The sequence below is a fragment of the Onychostruthus taczanowskii genome, unplaced genomic scaffold (genome assembly GCF_017590055.1).
Source record: "Onychostruthus taczanowskii isolate IOZ18803 unplaced genomic scaffold, ASM1759005v1 scaffold3, whole genome shotgun sequence".
NCBI classification, from domain to species: domain Eukaryota; kingdom Metazoa; phylum Chordata; class Aves; order Passeriformes; family Passeridae; genus Onychostruthus; species Onychostruthus taczanowskii.
Window position 1 is genome coordinate 23,523,329 of NW_024500349.1, and position 17,740 is coordinate 23,541,068.

General features: G+C 46.0%; 1 protein-coding gene across 34 annotated transcripts in view; it reads right to left on the minus strand.

Annotated features, from left to right (window-relative positions):
• OBSCN (obscurin, cytoskeletal calmodulin and titin-interacting RhoGEF) overlaps positions 1-17,740 on the minus strand; it is a 182,783-nt gene that overhangs the window by 2,272 nt on the left and 162,771 nt on the right. For 33 of the 34 annotated variants that reach the window (XM_041408719.1, XM_041408712.1, XM_041408708.1 and 30 more), the window contains 16 exons: positions 17,147-17,224; positions 16,855-17,027; positions 16,276-16,302; positions 15,836-15,988; positions 15,067-15,112; positions 14,579-14,656; positions 10,132-13,699; positions 9,431-9,556; positions 8,355-8,465; positions 8,069-8,236; positions 7,225-7,347; positions 4,767-4,937; positions 3,288-3,408; positions 2,096-2,335; positions 545-768; positions 21-96 (listed from right to left, as the gene is read on the minus strand). In XM_041408719.1, coding sequence (XP_041264653.1) covers positions 21-96; positions 545-768; positions 2,096-2,335; positions 3,288-3,408; positions 4,767-4,937; positions 7,225-7,347; positions 8,069-8,236; positions 8,355-8,465; positions 9,431-9,556; positions 10,132-13,699; positions 14,579-14,656; positions 15,067-15,112; positions 15,836-15,988; positions 16,276-16,302; positions 16,855-17,027; positions 17,147-17,224 — 5,483 coding nt within the window. The remainder of the gene's footprint in view (positions 1-20; positions 97-544; positions 769-2,095; positions 2,336-3,287; positions 3,409-4,766; positions 4,938-7,224; positions 7,348-8,068; positions 8,237-8,354; positions 8,466-9,430; positions 9,557-10,131; positions 13,700-14,578; positions 14,657-15,066; positions 15,113-15,835; positions 15,989-16,275; positions 16,303-16,854; positions 17,028-17,146; positions 17,225-17,740) is intronic. The other variant, XM_041408706.1, reaches the window with a different exon arrangement.

Genomic DNA, 17,740 nt, shown 5'->3' on the forward strand with positions numbered 1-17,740 from the left:
GGAGCAATCAGTGGACTCACATGATGAAGGCTGTGATTCCGACGGACCAAATATCAGTCTGGGGAAGGGCTCCTTGCTCTGTCAGCAGTTCAGGAGCTGGAAAAGCAAACTTGTGTGAGGCAAGGATCTTTCCAACACACTGAGAGCAGTGCAAAGGCAGTGGATACTTTTAGGATTTGCTGCCTTCCCAAGAGGAGAGAAGAGGCAGCTCCCAGGATGGGGAGCTGGTTCAGGAGCTTCCACATGGATGCTGATTGCAGTGAAACCATGAGAGCCTCTGGGCAGATGGCAGCAGTGCTTTATCCCTGGATAAATGGACACATGGGTGCCAGCCAGAGTGGCATTGCTGTGAGCTCTGTCCCCTGTGGTCTGCAGTAGGACAGCTGTCACCACTCACTGCTCCCACAAACTCACACTGGCACTGGAGAGCAGCACCTGGAAGGCTTTTCCTGCTGGGACCTGCAGCCCTGACCAATGTTTGTGTCTTTTTGTTTATCACAGATTGCAGATAAGCCCCAAGTCGCTGTGACTGAGCTCTACTCACCCATGGTCTCCACATAGTCCGAGCATTTGTCCATGGTAATAAATTTGTCTGGTGTGTAGAACTGTGCGTTGCCAAAATCCAGGAGTTTCAGCAGGTTGGGCTCGGTGATGATCATGTTCTCAGACCTGAGGTCCAGGTGCAGGATGTTGTGTGCATGGAGGTACTCGGTGGCACTGAGGATCTGCCACAGGTAGTCTCGGACCTCCACCTCTGAGTACGATGTCCTGGTGAGAGAAGGGGGATAGAAAACACAGGTGTCCTGTCTGCATGCCCAAAAATGCCTTTCTACACCCACTGTCACCCTCCTCTGGGTGTCTGATCCCATCAGACCCTTCAGAGTCAAGAAGAAACAACTCTAGTTTAGCAAATCAGCTCTGTGTGGAGAGGCTGGTCCATCCTGTGAGTCAGGTTTACAGATGCAACAACAGGATGTTGTAGAGCTGAAAGAGAGAAAGCAGATTTGATGCCCACAATTCCTTCTTTTTTAATCACAGGATTTCAGCAGATCCATTTTGTGCCACTGTGAGAAACGATGAATCTTCCTGACCCACAGTGACCTCCATGTCATGGTGTTTGGGTTAACAGGTGTTGGTGTAAGGAAACCTTTCATGTAGCACATGACGGGAGAGAGTGATGCCTCAGGTTTTAGCTTTTCTATTTTTCAGGTTCTGTGCTGCTTTAGTGTGTGAGTCTGAGCTTCACATCAGGGCATGGTGAGCTCTGTGCACAGAGCAGGGAGACAAAACAATTCCTGCTCTAGCTGGGCACCAAGGACAAAAGATCCAAATCTCAGCCCAAGAGCACAAACCCCGTGGGCTGGAGAGAGAAAAACAAGCAGGATGGGAGTGCAGGGGCTGAGCTGGAATGCATCAAATGAGTTTCATATCAACCACTGTAAATTGTGTCCAACATCTCAGCTGGGTGGTCCTGAGTTATCCTGCTGTAGAAAACTCAAGTAATTTTTTTACCTCAGAAGAAGACACAGAACAAACACTTTACAAATCCTGTGTGCAATGACAGCACACTGGAATAGGTGGAGAGGGATGATCCAGTTTGTCAGGAGAAAGCAATAGGTGTCTTCCTCTGTCACATTCATATTTTCTGAAAAATCCCTTTGCCCAAGATTTTCCTCCTAGGAAGCTGAGAAGCCTCAGAGAAAAAGTAACACAATTTTATCTCATTTGCTTCTCCTGTGTTTTGCTCCTTTGGAATGTGTTTGGACATTGTTTACCAACAGGTGGTTGTTTCATTACTTTCTGCTGTGGGTGTTTTTACTCATTAGCCAATCAGTGCTAAGCTGTGTCGAGACTCTGGAAAGAGTCAGGAGTTTTCATTATTATCTTCTTAGCCTTCTGTAAGTATCCTTTCTGTATTCTTTAGTATAGTTTAGTTTAATATTCTTTAATATAATATAGTATCATAACATGATAGATTAGCCTACTGAGAACGTGAAGTCAGGTTCATCATTCCTTCCTCACACGGGGCACCCCACAAATACAATCTCCTCCCAACAGCAGCCCTGACTGGGAAGCTTTTCCCTCGTGTTCTTACCGCAAGGCCAGGGAGTGGAGCAGCTCTGGCCCCACACACATCTCCTGGATCAGCACCAGGTGCCGGGGGCTGACGTAGGCACCCTTCAGCTGGGCTATGTTGGTGTGGTGGAGCTTCCTCAGCACCTGGTACTCCAGCAGCACAGCCTGCTTGTCCTCCTGCCAGTAAGGGATGATTTTAGCGGCCAAAGTCTTGCCGCTCACCTTCTCCCGGCACTGCCGGACGATGCTGAATCTTCCCCTGGTGCAAAGGAACACAAAGGCACGTTAAGCTGCTCTCCCGTTCTTTAAAACCTCCAGGATCCCATGTTTTTCATCTGTGTTTTTTTTTTTTCCAGCTGTGTTTTTCATCTGTGCCTGGTGGGGAGTCATTGCATCTACTGTCACAGTTTGCACATCCTCCTGTGTCTTCAAACTGTAAAGTCACTTTAAATTACAGCAGTGAGAGCTTAACTGTTCTGGAGAGAGAGAGCAAGAGAACTACCCCTGCTGGCAACAGAAATCACTGTCTCTCTTCCAGGCAAGAGCTCCCTCCTGGTGGGGAGTTATTCCATCTACTGTCACAGTTTGCACATCCTCCTGTGTCTTTAAACTGTACAGAGAAAGAAAGTTGAACCCCAGCACCCTGACTGCAGCAGAGTCTGCAAAGGTTGGTGCAGCAAGGACAAGAAACTTTGTTAGCCCTGGGCTCATTTAATGATAAATCAAGTGGCTGCCCTCCTGCCCAGCACATTTGTTGTGACAGGACAAGGAGGGATGGTATTAAACTAAAAAAGGGTTGATTTAGAGCAGATATGAGGAAGAAGTTATTTTTTACAGTAAGGGTGGTAAAACAACCTCTCCTTGAGCACTTCCAGGGATCCAGGGGCAGCCACAGCTTCCCTGGACAGCCTGTGCCAGAGCCTCCCCACCTTCACAGTGACCAATTTTTTCCTAATATCTAATCTAAACTTACTCTCTTTCACTTTGAAGTCATCCCCTTGTCCTGTCCCTAAATCCCCTTACAGAAAATCCCTCTCCCATCTTTCTTGTAGGCTCCCTTCAGGTACTGGAAAGTGCAATAAGGTCACCCTGAAGTTTCTCTTCTCCAGGCTGAACAACCCCGATTTTCTCAGCCTTTCTTTGTAGGAGAGCTGCTCCATCACATGTGGGATTTCCCTCTGGGTCATTGAGAACTCAGCTGGGTTCTCTACCTTTTGATCTCGGTTTGGAAGGCGTAGGTCTGGTAGGTTGGGAAGGGCTCAGGAGGTGAGATAATTTCATCTTCTTCCTCTGGGGCAGCTGATGGGAACTCCTGCGTGGCAGCACGAGGCTCTGCAGGGAGAAAGGGACAGGCTTTACATGGGAACACAGCTCTGTGTGCAAACTGGAGCTCTCAGAGTCTCCCATGCCATCTGTGAACAATGACAAGCAGAGCTTTCCCCAGGTGACTCTGCCTTCCAGCTGTGGCACCCACTGCTGTTGGAATGCAGCAGATTCTGCTCTGCCCACCCCAAAATTCCCTGGTGTGGCCACTGCAGAAAGAATGAGATGGATTCTATGTTGTGTGCTATGGTACCAAACATCTTAGCCACTGTTTTTCATTTTCTCACACAGCAAATCCTCAGGATATGGTAAAAACTGAGAAGAAATTAGAAACTCTAATTCGAAATTAGAAACAATTAGCAAAATTGTGGTGGGACATTTCAGAGCAGCAACTGGAATTTGTTGCTCTGGTTCTGGCGTGTGGTCGTGTCCAAACACCCCCTGAAATACTAAAGCTTGGGAAAGCTGAGATATGATAAGAAATCCTGAGAAAAAGAAAAGCAGAGGACTTGGGGTGAGTTAAATATATCTCTGTGAACCGATTTTTACAGAGCAACCCTCTCCATTGGGAGGAAATTCCAGCTAGACCATCCTTCTGTTTCTTTACAGAAAGGACATTTCCTTTACTATGAGGATATATTTGCTGTGGGCCATGGATCTCTTAATTTTAAAAACATGTGTGCAGTACAAAGTAGTCAAACAGGTGACAGAAAGAGTAAATCAAGATTCCTATACTTCAGAGACAAAATACAGCTGGAAAATTCACCACAGAAGGACAATAATTCCCAATGGAAGACTCCAGAATAGACAAGTTAAGTACTGAATTTAGGATTTAGTCTGTAATATAAGCAAGTCCAGAGTTTTCACCAGTGCAAGATCTATAGCAGTAGATAAATGCCTCCATAAAACATTTTTTGTACAAGACCCATTTTGTCATAATCTCAAATCAAAACTGTGCCTTCAACAGGTAATCTACAGCTCCCAGGTTTTTATTTTATTACTAAATTTAACATATATTATTTTAATAAATACTCTATATTTATTATTTTTATAATAAAGTTTATATTTTATAATATTAAAGTTTAGTTAATATTAAAGTTTTGTTTAATACAGTTACACATTGTTTATATTTACATGATGTTGCTATCTTATTGGGATTTTTAATATGTTTATACCTATTCCCCTGTGTCCAGAACCAGAAAATAATTAGAAAATAATTTAATTTCAGATGCAAAAGCCCCGAACAACCCTGAGCCAAGTGGAATTGACCTTGATTCACTTGCTCTCGACTTCTGGGTCCACATCTAAAAAGCTGCAGTGGGTTTGATGCAGGAAAATCCCAGAGTTTTCTCGGTGTTTGGTCTTACCCATCTGATCCTTGGCAGCGATTGTGACTTTGGCAGAGGGGTCGCTGTAGGGGCCCATCCCTGCCCTGCTGCTGCAGGCTGTCCTGAAGCTGTAGATGAAGCCCTGGGGGAGATTTCTGGCATAGTAGCAGCAGTCAGTGATGTCAGAAGCAAGAGTTGTCCACTCCCCACCTGAACCAAGGGCAGAGAGAAAAGAGATCCGGACTCATTTTAAGATGGTCACAATGGCTTGGAGGTTTTTTAAGATTTGGGATTTTGTTGTGATGGTCACAATGGCTTGGAGGGTTTTTGAGATTTGGGGTTTTGTTGTGGGTTTTTTTGCTGTTTTTTTTTCCCTGGTTTTTTTTTCCTCACCAGCTTTATTTATGTGCTGGGAATGTGGACAAACCAACTTACCATGGCCAGCTTTGGGGCTGTTCCTGTGTCATTCTTCTCTAAAATCTGGTTCACATCTGATAATTCCAAATTGTGCCAATATTGTTCCAGAGGAGTGGTGAAATTTTCCTGTATTTTTTCTCTTTATCTAACTCATGCCACCAAACTCTGGTGGAAATATACATCAAGAACTCCAAACCAAAGATAAATTTTTTTTTTTTCCTGTTGGCCGTATCATGAACCCAGTTGAGACCATGAGGTGTAGGATTCCTGGACAGAACCATCCACTAACACCACACCAGTGTTTGTTTTTAGTTCAAACCCAGTGTTTGAAACATGGGGGTTTTACTCAGCTTTCAAGACACTCAGATGATTTCTCAGGGAACTGGAATTCTAAGTGCATTCTGGACTCATTATTCATGGGACTGAGTTGGGAAGGAGAAGATCCCCAGGAAACATTTAATCAGCCTTCCTCCCACATGATGCTGTGCCCCCTCTTTTGCTGCTGTGCTCAAGGCTGAACCCAACTCCCTGAAACTGCCTGAGATTAAACCATCCTTTCATTCAGATAAAATCTGGCAAAGAGCCTCAAACCATTAGATAAGCAGAAATTCCCCACCCAAATCCAAGGTATCAGTGATTTTACAGGGTAATGGTTGAACTGGGGGCTGTTTGTGCAAGAAGGAGTAGATACAGCTTAGAAATAGAGAAAAATATGTGCAGAAGCAGCATAGAAAAGTCAGTTTTCAAATAATGGATAAACCAAGGAATTTATTCCTGATTACCTTAATCCTCCTGTGTTCAGGAGAGCAGGATTTTACAAGTTCCTGACAAATACACAGAAAACAGTGGAAAATTGTAGATGCTGCTCCCCATTTTCCTTCCTAATAGGAAGGACTTGTGTTTGTATCTTCCCCAAAATCTCTCCTACAGTTGTGTCAAAATGAATAAAGAAAGTGGTGTTGGAGGGAAGGTTACTCACACCAGCTCCAGAGGGAAAGGGCAGAAAGCTGCTGCCCATGCTAATCCAGAAGGGAGAGTTTGTGTGTTTGTTTGTTTGTTTGGAGAATTAAATGAAGGAACAGGGAGCACCTGAATCCAGGCTGTGTTTGTGTGGCTGCAGCAGGAATTGCTATCAGACACCACACTGATAATAACAACAGCAAATCCATCCCCAGAGAGACAGAACAGCCTTGGGGATTTGATACAAAGCTTTTGTAACTAAACAGGAAAACATCCACTTTTGACAAGGGCAGATAGTGACAGGATGGGTGGGAAGGGCTTTAAACTGTGAGAGACTTAGATGAGATGTCAGGAAGAATTTATTATTCAGAGGGTGCTGAGGCCCTGGCACAGGGTGCCCAGAGAAGCTGTGGCTGCCCCTGGATCCCTGGAAGTGTCCAAGACCAGGCTGGACAGGGCTTGGAGCACCCTGGGATAGTGGAAGGTGTTCCCACTCATGGCAGGAGGGCTGGAATTAATGGTTTTTAAGCCTTCCAACCCAAACCATTCCATGACTAAATGATCCACTGGCTTTCATCACCCCCTGGACCAAGCCTCAAAAGAGAATATCAAAGGGTTAATACAGTTTTGTCAAACTTTCATTATCTTATCCTGGCTCTTTGCCCTAAGCTTCCTCCGCAGTCAATGGGAAAAGGAAGCACGGCAGTTCAGCAGTGGATAAATTGCCTGTTGACAAATCATCTTTCTCCAAGACTACAGAAAACCTGAGCCTGGGATGATGTTGTTTCATTAGTGTCTAATTTTGTCAGATTACTCAGAGCTGCATGTCAGACCAGGCATTTTCTCCTGTAGCTGCTCACTTTTTGGTTGTAGCTTCCATGCAACCTTGTCTGATTCACACTTTAGCAAAGCCTTGGTATGAATATGCAAATTCCAGGTTGATTTAACCAGCACAACCCCTAACTTTTAGATGGTTAAATGATAGCTGTATGAACCCCATTCCTAACTCTAAACTGGGGAGTTAAATCAGGCTGTTTCTGAATAACAATAAAATATCCAGCTGGTGAAGAGATCATACAAACCAAGATGTTCCTTGCAAAGCATAAGGACAGCACTTTACCTTCAGTCTTGCACTGGACAGTGTAGTGGACAGGGGTGTTGGTTTCCACAGGTTTCCAAACCACCTGCACTCCATCCTTGTAGACCTCCACGATGTCAGGGGGTGGAGGGCTGGGAGGAACCTCTGTGGAGAAGAGGCACAAACCCCATGAGTGTTAACAGCAGCACTGCTGTGATACAAAACTCTACACCCAGCATGTTTCAGCTGCATATATTATTTATATATACATAAAACATATATATATATTTTTTTATGTATACATATATATACACACAGCTAGTGGAACAGCAATTTTACCATTGTGGATGCAACAGCCTGGTCAGAAAGTGAGAAAATGGGCTTTGTTTTCTCACACTGGACTTGTGAGACTTTTCAGGGAGTTGTAGAGAAATGATGATAACTTGTTGGTATAAACAACCTGCAGGTGGTGTTTTCCTACTCTGTTTTTCTGTTCTTCTAAATGACTGTTTGTGAGAAAGATGTTTTTGTTAATTAGTCAATCAAGTAGAATGTGTCGAATCTGTCTATAAAAAAGAGGATTTTCCTATTAAACTTCCCTTCTCCTGCCTTTGAGTGAATTTGTGTAATTTCTGCTCAACGGTGACATACCATCCCTAATTTAAACTCAGTACTAAGATTTTGTCTTGGAGTGGCTCATAATCCAGGAGAGAAAATAAAAAGTGAAGAAGAGGGAATGAACCCTGCACAGGCTGTGGACCACAGCAAGGGACAGATCTTCCTCTGCACCTATGTGGAGAAATCTCACCTCAGAGGTAATGATAGGTTACATTTTTGGGGGCAGAAATACTTAAATGCCTATTTCTGTTGCTACTCCTTCTCTCACCTGCTTTTCTTATGACACAAGAGGTGGATGCTGAGCCCAGAGAGTTTGTGGCCACACAGGTGTAAATACCAAAATCCTCATCATTAACAGAGAGAATCGTTAACAGCTGGAAGTGTTTGAGCGTGGATGAGATGAGGATCCGGCTGCTGCTCTGCACAGGTATCCCGTCTGGAAAGCAGGAGGTGGGAGAGATAAGTACCCTGCAAATTGACACCAAGGTGTTTCAAGCTCTCCCTGCAGGCCTGTGCAGGGGGTCAGGCACTCTCTGGAGGGGTGGCAGTGTCACCTCTGAACCAGCCGACGTGCAGGGAGGAGTGAGCTGCCGTGCGGCACGAGAGCGTCGCGCACTGTCCGGCGGCCGCGGCCTGGTCCGCGAGCTCCTCGACGAACGACGGTGCTGCACAGAGGAGGGAAAGTGGGGATTCAGGGTGGCCTGGAGAGATTTGTGGGAGACAAATCCCTGCAGGATGTCAGAAAGCATTTTTAATGGGGTCAAGAAGCTTTCTGGTTCATGGCGTGCCGTTCCTTTGGGCACCGTTTGGAGAATCCCCCGGGCACAGAGCACACGGGTGAAGGGACCCTGTTCACCCATGGATCATCTGTTCCTCCAGATGGATCTTGGAAAATCCATGGGGAATGTCTGTACTGCCCAGCCCTGGTACAGCTAAAGCAGCAGAACAGCTCAGAGCAGAGAGAGATCCTGTCACAGCCAGGATTTTCCTCTGGTCAAACCTAGATGTGGGAGCAAAACCGAATTATGGAATTTCAAGGACGAGGGGATCAAATAGGACAAGAGGAAATGGTCTCCAGTTGCCCCAAGGGAGGTTTAGTTTGGATATTAGGGAAAATATCTTAATGGAAAGTGTTGTCAAGGATTGGAGGAGGATGCCCAGGGAGTCACCATTCCCAGAGGGATTTAACAGATGTGTGGCACTTGGGGACATGGTGTCCTTGGCAGTGCTGGGGTAATGGCTGGACTCAGTAAACTTAAAGGTCTTTGCCAACTAAATTATTCTGTGATCAAGACAACACAAGAAGAGAGAAAGAGACATGAAAGATGGATATTGAAGAAGAAAAAACCCTATAGAGCATCACATCTGCTCCTATCTCCATGGGAAAGGGGGAACTCAAGTTTTCTTCTGTGTTTCTCCAGGGGTTTGCTCCACAGTGGCCAGGGGCTGCCAACCTCCCACACTGCCCTTCCCAGTATTTGTCTGGGCTCTGCTGAATGCTGGGACAGTAACGTGACATCAGAAAATGCTTCTGATGGAGCCTAGGGGAAACGTGTCATGGATAAAGCAATTATTTCCTGAATCACCCTCTGAGGGTAAAACAAACCAATGACTCCTGCCACAGCAATACCTTTCTCCTTTGGGATGAGGCTTGGTAGCTTGAATGAAGGGAGCGCTGATTTCCTCTTCAGAGATCCTTCAGCCCCTATTAGCAGCTCCTTTTCTGCTGCCTCACTTCCCAGCTCACCAAACTCTGCTGTGAGAAAGGATGAGAAGTCATTCAAGGCCATCCTTCTCCCCGTGGCACCTATTTGCAGTGACAGTTCTGCCTTCACACATAAATAGTCACAGGTTCCCTGATTAACCAGCCTTTGATTAACAGGGAAGTCTGTGACAGCTGCTGCAAACAGAACAGTGTCCTGGAAGAACAGGGAATATCCAGGGATGGCAGGGGAGAAAGGACAGATCCCCATGTCCAGTAACCAGGGTGACTTCAGCTTCTCCCAGTCACTTTAACCTGAGAGATTTGCCACGGTCAGATGACAACTGCAGCAAGGAAAGCATCACCCAGCCCTGGTCTGCTTCTGTGCAACCTCAAACAGGGGATTTGAGCCCCTTCCATCAGTGGATTAACCCAGCTGGCTCTGCACTGAAGCCAGCCAGTAGCAGACACCTGATGGTGGAGGCTGCTGAATTCAGAACCTGCTACGGCCAGATTTGCAATTCCAGTCTAACCACAGCTTCAAACATGCTGGAGAAAAAGAAGAGGGCAGCTGTAGCAGAGCCCAGTTATGGCAGCAAATCTGTGAAGGAACAGAAGGAAATAATTACCTTCCTCTGGCTCAGGAGATGTCTTTCCTTTTAGGATTCTTGAAATGTGGGCAACAGAAGCTTTTACTTTCTTCTTCAGACTCTGCTCCACTGACTGCTCCACTGAATGAGACCTTGCATATGGTTTAAAGAGTCCAGCCTTGGTGTGGAAAGAGCTTTTCTGCTTCCCACTGGAGTCCTTTTGGGAGCTATACATTTCTTTGTGGCTCTCTGCCCCTTTCCCCATGGCTAATAGGTTAGCTGCCTTTGAATCCTCAGATATTTCCAAACGGTTTTTCCTGTTCTTGTCTTCCTGTTCCCTGATGCACAGTCTTTTATCCTTATGGAGATGTCCTGCAGGAGGGGACCTTGCCCTTTCACCAAGGAACATAAACCGTCTAGGAACTGGTTTGGGTGAAGGCTTCTTATAGCTCAGAAACTCAAATGGGAAGTAGACAATGTCGTACAAATCCGAGAAATTCAAATAGGCCGGCTCCACTTCCGAGATGTCAAATTTTTGGGGGCCGCTGCCAAGACTGGGTGTTTCATCTGACAGGTCTTTGATTTTCACCAAAGAAACCTCTGGGTGTTTGCCAGTGTCCTTGATCACTGGCACGTGGATGGGTCTTGCAGTGTCCAAGCTCTCTGTGGAGGAAACGCTCTCTGGGCTGGAAGGGGAGGTCTCAAATGCCAAGTCCTCCAGGTGCTCACATTCATGAGGAACTGTCTGTGCTCCCTGCTCTTCCAGGTCTCCTGGCTCCTCACTCACAGCAAGGTAGGGTTCTGCAAGGTCATCCTGCTCAGTGACTTCTCCTCTTCCGCCCTGTTGGACAGAAGGGAAGGATGTGTCCACGTGTGCTTGACTGTCTTTGTAGAACATCTCTCTGTGAGGAGAAATGTGCCTGCTGCTTCCCTTCTCTCCAGAAACTGACTCTGCCCAAACATTCATCTCCTCAGAGAGGGAAACCATCTCATCCACCAAGCCCTCCAGCACAGCAGACTCCTCGTCACTGTAAAAAGAAGATCTATGGTGTGACAGCTCCTGACCATGATGATCCCTGCGGAGCAGCGGTGGGGCAGCTTTTCCAGCATCACATCTTCCACTTTCCAAGGCAATGCCGCCACCCTCACCATAACCCTCTGGATATTCCTCATATGCCAGTTCATAGGCTGAAGCTGGAGCAACTTCTGGTTGTGAAGCAGTTAATGCACCTGAACTGCCACTCTCCAGACCATCCGAAATCCCATGCTCAAGCACCCCATGTCCAGCCTTGGGGAGAGGAGCAGCCCCAGCTTGTCCAGCTGCTCGGCTTCCACTTGCTGCCACAACAGATCTCATCTCCCTGTGAACTGACACCTCTGGATGTTGTTGATTTTCACCCTCCCAGACCTGAGGGAGGACAGTGCTTTGGGAGGACAGAGCCCTGGCTGGGTGTCTGCTCTCCAGAGCAGCAGGCTCTGAGCCATGGCCTTCAGGAACCTTCTGGGGTTCAGCTCCTTCATGGGCCAAGCTGGAAACAACCCCTGTGACAGCTGAGCTTTTACTCCTCAGAGCAGCAAATTTCTCCTTGCTGAGAGCTTGCTGTGCTCCATCAGAGACCAGAGCTGGCACTGATCCTGGCGGTGGGATTTTGGGAACAGCGAGCTGCTCTCCCTTCAGGACAGCTGATGCTGTGTCCAGGTGAACAGGAGCCTTCTTGTGTGCTTGGCTTTCATCACCGTGGGCTGATGGTGGAGTGATTCCTGTAACAGCTGCTTCTGCATCTTCCAGGACAGCAGATCTCACATCTTTATGGGTCTTCAGCTTCTGAGGAGCACCTTCACCGGCTGTGAGGGTAGCTGGCTGTTTGCTCAGCATGACAGTAGCTGCTGGAACACTTTTCCCAGGAATTTCCTCACTTTTGTCTTTACATACTGGAAGTGATTCAGTTTCTGTTTGTTCTGTTGGAGCAGCAGAGCTTTCATGCTCCATGAGCTCAGATTCAGCAGTGCCATGAGCAGAAGTCTTTTCATCTGAATGTTTCTGCCTTTTGTCTTTCCAAGGTGGGGCTGGGGCTGTCCTTTTGACAAGCAAGCTTCCACCTGTTAGGTCGGGGTGGGTGTCAGTGGGAGCAGACTCCTGGGGCAGACACACCCCTCCCTTACTCAGAGGAGATGACTTTGGGGTGGTCTCTGACTGTGTGAGGGTTGAAATGGACTCTTTGCCCTCCTGAAAAGCAGAGTCAGAGGCATGGCCAGGGGCAGATTTACCCTCTGTGCTCTCATGTTTTGGAGCTGATGGTGCTGTTACATCTGAGCACTGGGGAGCTGAAATGGGGCTTTTGCCTTCCAAACATTCAATGTCCTCCTCAATCTCAGTGGCTTTTGACTTCTTCAGTAAATGCTTCCTATTCTCACTCCTGTGAGGTGACACTGGAAGTCCCTCTACGTGTTGTATAACAGCAGGGGGGCACCCATTCCCCTCACAGTGTGTGGAGGGAGAGGGTTTCTCTCCTGAGCAATCCTTGCTGGCTCTCCTGACGTCCCCTTGCTCTGCTGTGCCCACAGAACATCCCTTGCCAGGCCCTGCGGAAATGTCGCAGTGATCGCTGCCTTCAGGGCAGCTTTCCTGGGACAACACATCACAGTCCTCCTCCAAGATATCTTGTTCCCTGAGGGATCTGGAGGCTCTCAGCCTGTAGTCATCCAGGGAGCGGCTGCGGCTGGCACCAGCAATGGCAGGGTGGGGGGGCTTCCTGGCAGTGTCAAACGACGCGGATTTGGTCAAGGAACCCGGCAGACTTTCTTTGCGATCATCTCCTTCTTCTTCTTCTTCTTCCAGTTCAAACTGCTCAAGGAGGGGTTCACGGAGGCCACTGAGGGGCACCTTTGAATACCCAGCCTTCCGGAAAGTCCTCCTGGCTCTGTCCAGGTGCCTTCTGAAGTCCCTGCCTGGTGACGAAGGCGGCCTCGCAGGCAGCTCCGTTGCTTGGCTGTAGAAGGTGCTTTTGATGACACTCTGCCTGGGAACGCAGGCAGATGGCTTCTCTGCCCCATCCCCTGCCTCTTCACCTCTGTCCTTTTCAGATAAAGGTGTGTCTGGTTTTTCTTTCTGATGCACAGGCAATGTGCTTTCTGTGGAAGCCCTCAGGGATGGAGGCTCAGCAACACCAATTTTTTGGGATGGCTCTCCCCGAAGGCTGGGAAGGAGCCTCTCCTCTTTCTCCTGTAAGATACTTGTCATGAACTCTTTGCTTTCTGTGGGTGATTTTTGCCCCACCTCACCCTTCATTGAAGCATATTTCCTCCTCATGGGTTTTACTGGAGGGATGGAGCTTTTGGAGTGCACCCGTTCACTCTCATGTTTCAGAGGCTCGGGATAGCTCGGAGCATCAAACATGGGCAAGTGCAGTTCTGGGGTGGAGCCAAAGTGCCTCTTTTGGGGGAAATTCGAGTTCTCGTTGTCTGAAGAGGAGCCACTGGTGCTGGATGAAGTGCTTTCCTCAATGAGGTGTCGGGAGATGGCCAGGGAGCTGTTGTCATGGGTCCTTTCCAGGATTTCTGGGATGGACCTCATCACCAGGATGGATTTGTAGCACATCAGGGAGCGCTGAGAAGGAAACGTGACACAGCACGAGGAGATGTGGTCAGAGAATGGAAAGTAAGCACAGCAAAATGAACTCCTGCACCCCTAAATACCACATCCTTGAGTCTGATTAGACACTGCCACCCTCTGCACATGTCACCAATTCAGGCCTCATTTTTCTCTCCAAATCTTCCTCTTCCCTCATTTACTGACATGAAATTAAATTGACTTCAGGGAACACACTTACTTTGGTGACTGGGGAGGAAACAGGACTCTGTTTGAGATTTCCAAAGTCAATCTGGCCACTCAGAACAGATGGAAAGGAGTTTTTGATGGATAACTTCAGGTGAGAGACTTGCTGGAGTAAATGGCTTTAAATCCTTTGAGGGCAATAAAACCTACAGTGACTTAGGCCAGCAGAAGACCTACCAAGTGTAGGAGATGGGATTCCTCTGCTCTAAATTCTGCCATGTAGGGCATCTCATTTAAAGCTGGGCCTTTCCTTCCAGCCAGCAGAGAGAAACTGGCATGTTCAGAAGGCAATCAATCTAATTATTTGAGAGAACTTCAGGAAAAGAGGCATTTTCTTGGCACCTGTCTGTAATTCAGCTCCGATTGCAAAGGCAGCTGAGGGCACCTAACTTAGGCACAACCTTGTGTCTTACAGGCACCTGCATGGGTTTCTAGGCAGTAAAAGCCCAAATAATTAATTCCTGACACATTCATCTCTCCTGGGCTTTTTCCCAACTCCCAGCCGTGCTCAGATCTCTGCTGAGCTTGCTGTCCTAGCCCAAAAGATTTTCAAAGATTCAGATATTAAATCATCAGTTATAATAATAAATTATTCAGCAATTAAAAACAGATATAACTAAACAGAATCAACACAGATTAGGGGCAACTCACCTGCCACTTGCTCCGAGCCACAATGAATTTGAGCTGTTTGGTGTTAATGAAATGAGCTGCTTCAAGAGGGACGTTGTGCTGCCAGATGGAATGAGAGAAAACCATTGGTTAAAAAAAATCCTGATTTCATTTCTTGAGGCATTTCTGTGATTTTATTTTTTTAGAATTCTCTCTTTACACAATTGTTTAATTTAGGAAAGTTACAGTAGACCAAATGCTGCAGTCCTTTCATAGTTAAATTGCAGACAAAATCAGCTTTTCAGTGATTAAATCAAGCCCTGTTCTATACCTGTCATTAAATCTTTTTTGCTGTTGTTAATTTTTAACTGTTTTCCTTAGTGATTTAAGGCTTTGGAATATAAACTTTGGTCTGCAAGGCCAGTTTCCTTTCTATACTGACGTGACAGAACAAGTGGGAATGGCCCCAGTTGCACCAGGGAGGTTTAAATTGGATAAAATTGACAAATAAAGGACCAAGACAAACTTACCATGAACCATTTGTGGGAAAGACAGTCCAAAGCGCTCGGCCTGGATCTGGTAAGAGAACAGATTGAGATTTGAGTAGGAAATTCCCTCCAAGAGCAATCACTGATCTTCCTGAAGGTGCTGCTGCATGCGGACACCCGCGGACATTCAGGGCTGTGTCCTTGGGATGCTGATTTGGAGCAGAGAAGCCAAAAAGACACACAGCAGCTTCCAACTCAAGGTTTCCTTCTCCTGAGAGGAAAACATCCTCCTTTTTCGGTCTGACCCTCCCCACAGATGATTGGGAAGAGCTCATGGCTCTTTACAGGGCTCAAGGATGTGCAGAGCAACTTTGAGAGTGGCTTTGCCTCTTTAGGTGGCCAGAGTGAAAACAGCTTTGGCAGCAGGCAGAAAGAGTAGGAATGAAATTAAAATCAAACACCTTTAATTATGCCTTCAAGCCAACTTTTGTACTTGAAGTTGCTTAATGAATGTGGTCAATGTTATTTAATTCCCTCTGTACCAATCCGTGCTCTTCCCACTCATCTGTGTCATTCCAGAAATTCCTCAGCCTGGAGGAGGCAGGGAGCAAAGACATCACCAGACCAGAGAGAGGCCAATTTGGCAAATATCTGAGTTGTGGTTTGGGTAATGGGGAATAATGAGGAAGAATTAGGGAAAATGCAGCACATCTCACTCAACTTTCCACTTTTCAAACCAAATGATGAGCTGGGATGTGCCTGCTGAGACACCCACAGCTCTGCACAGAGGGAGGCACAGGAGGGCACTCACTTGGGATGCTGCTGCAGAATCCCTTTCATGAAGTCCTTTGCATCTTCACTCAAGTGAACAACATCAGGAATGGTCCATGAAATTTCCCCGTTCTGGATATTTAGGAGAGTTTTCCTGTCGTTCTCCCCAGCAAATGGAGACTTGCACGTGAGGCTTATTTATTGAACACCATAAAATGAAAGGAGACAGGTTTTAGGTTTCTGTTTTCTCTACAAATGATAGAAGCACAAATGTTTACATGGGGTTTTTAAATCCTTGAGGGGCTCCGTGCCTGGGACTTGCAATGTTTGTGAGGAACAACCAGGAAATGAGGAAACCACAAAATAAATTGTCCTTATTATGGAAGGACTGAATGCTCCACTCAAATCCCTCCCTTGAAAGTGCTGGAGGGCTCTGATGGACAAAGGGTTATTGGGGGAGTTTTTCCAAGATTTATTTACCTTAAATATGTGATGACTCCAACAGCCCTGAGGAGAGAGGGAGCACAAATGTCATTTTTTGTCACTATTTTTCTATCCTTCTCAAGTCCCTCTTCCTGCCACTAGACACCCTGGAACAGCAAGATCACCTTTTCCTCACCTTTCAAGAATAATAAATCCCAAAAGCTATTGGTTTTTCCATTCATTTTCCCCCTTCAATATTTTTTTAATTGTTCTCAAGCAAGCCTTCACTTTTAAAGCACAGATAGAGGAAAATACTCAAAATACTTTTTTTTTTTTTTTTTTTACTTTTTTTGCCTTTTCTAGAAAGCCCTTTAGGATCATTCCATCTAGTTACTGCCTGGAATAGAGATCATCTCCTCCAAGATGCTCCTTTGCATTAATTAGCAGTCAGAGTTCAATTACGGCTGAAAAAAATTAGACAGAAGGAGCTTTAAAGAGCCTTGATGGCTTTTGGATTGTCAACGTTCGCTTTCGGTTTCCTGTGTTATTATCACTGCTCCATTTACTAATTAACAGCTAATGGAAATTCAGGCCATTGAGGGCCTGGAAAAGCTTTTTGGGAAAATGAGAGATTACCAGATATCAGTTGCTTTTGACACTGGTGACTGGGAAACAATTTCTGGGGCAACAAACTCTGGAGAGCCGTATTTGCTGTACTGAGGCTGCACGGGCGTGATCCTCTGGGCAAACCCAAAGTCACAGATCTTCAGGTCTTCCCTCTCAGGATAAACCATGAGGATATTCAGTGGCTGTTGAATGAAAATGAAAATAAAAGGGGGAATTTTTCTTGAGAGCAGGGAGTACTTTTCAATTGTAAGAATAATTCAGAGAACACCGAACCACAGGCCAACACGTCATTGCTCATTACCTTGATGTCCAAATGAAGGATGTTGTTGTCGTGAAGATATTTGATTCCTTCCAAAATTTGCTTGATGTACAGTTTGACCTGAGAATTGAGTCCATTATTAAACAATTAATAAATAAACAATTATAAAACAGAGTAAATAGGAGAGTTCCTGGTTTCACCAACATTTGATCTTTAAAGGTCCCTCCCAGTCCACACCATTATATGATTTTTCCCACTGAGAATTCATAATAAAAATAATTGATTTTACCAGTAAGTATTGGACACCTAGCTACTAGATGGGAGATGTGAAACATTTTGAACTTTTAGCACCAAAGATGTAAAAAAAATCCCTTAGAAACCATAAATTCAGCTTTTCTTTTAAGGACAGAAAGGGAGTAGATAGAATACAGTTACACAGGGATAAAGTGGTATTAAGTAAATGTAGATAGGATCTCCATATGACAGACAACAAAGAAATTAAGACAAGAGAGCAAATATAGTTTTTTTTAGGCTGAATGCAATCCTGGTGGTCAACCCCCCTGGCTGTTTGTAGTTATTCCCCAAATAAACCAAACTAGCAATGGAAGTTGCCAGGAACACATTGTAAAGGCTGAT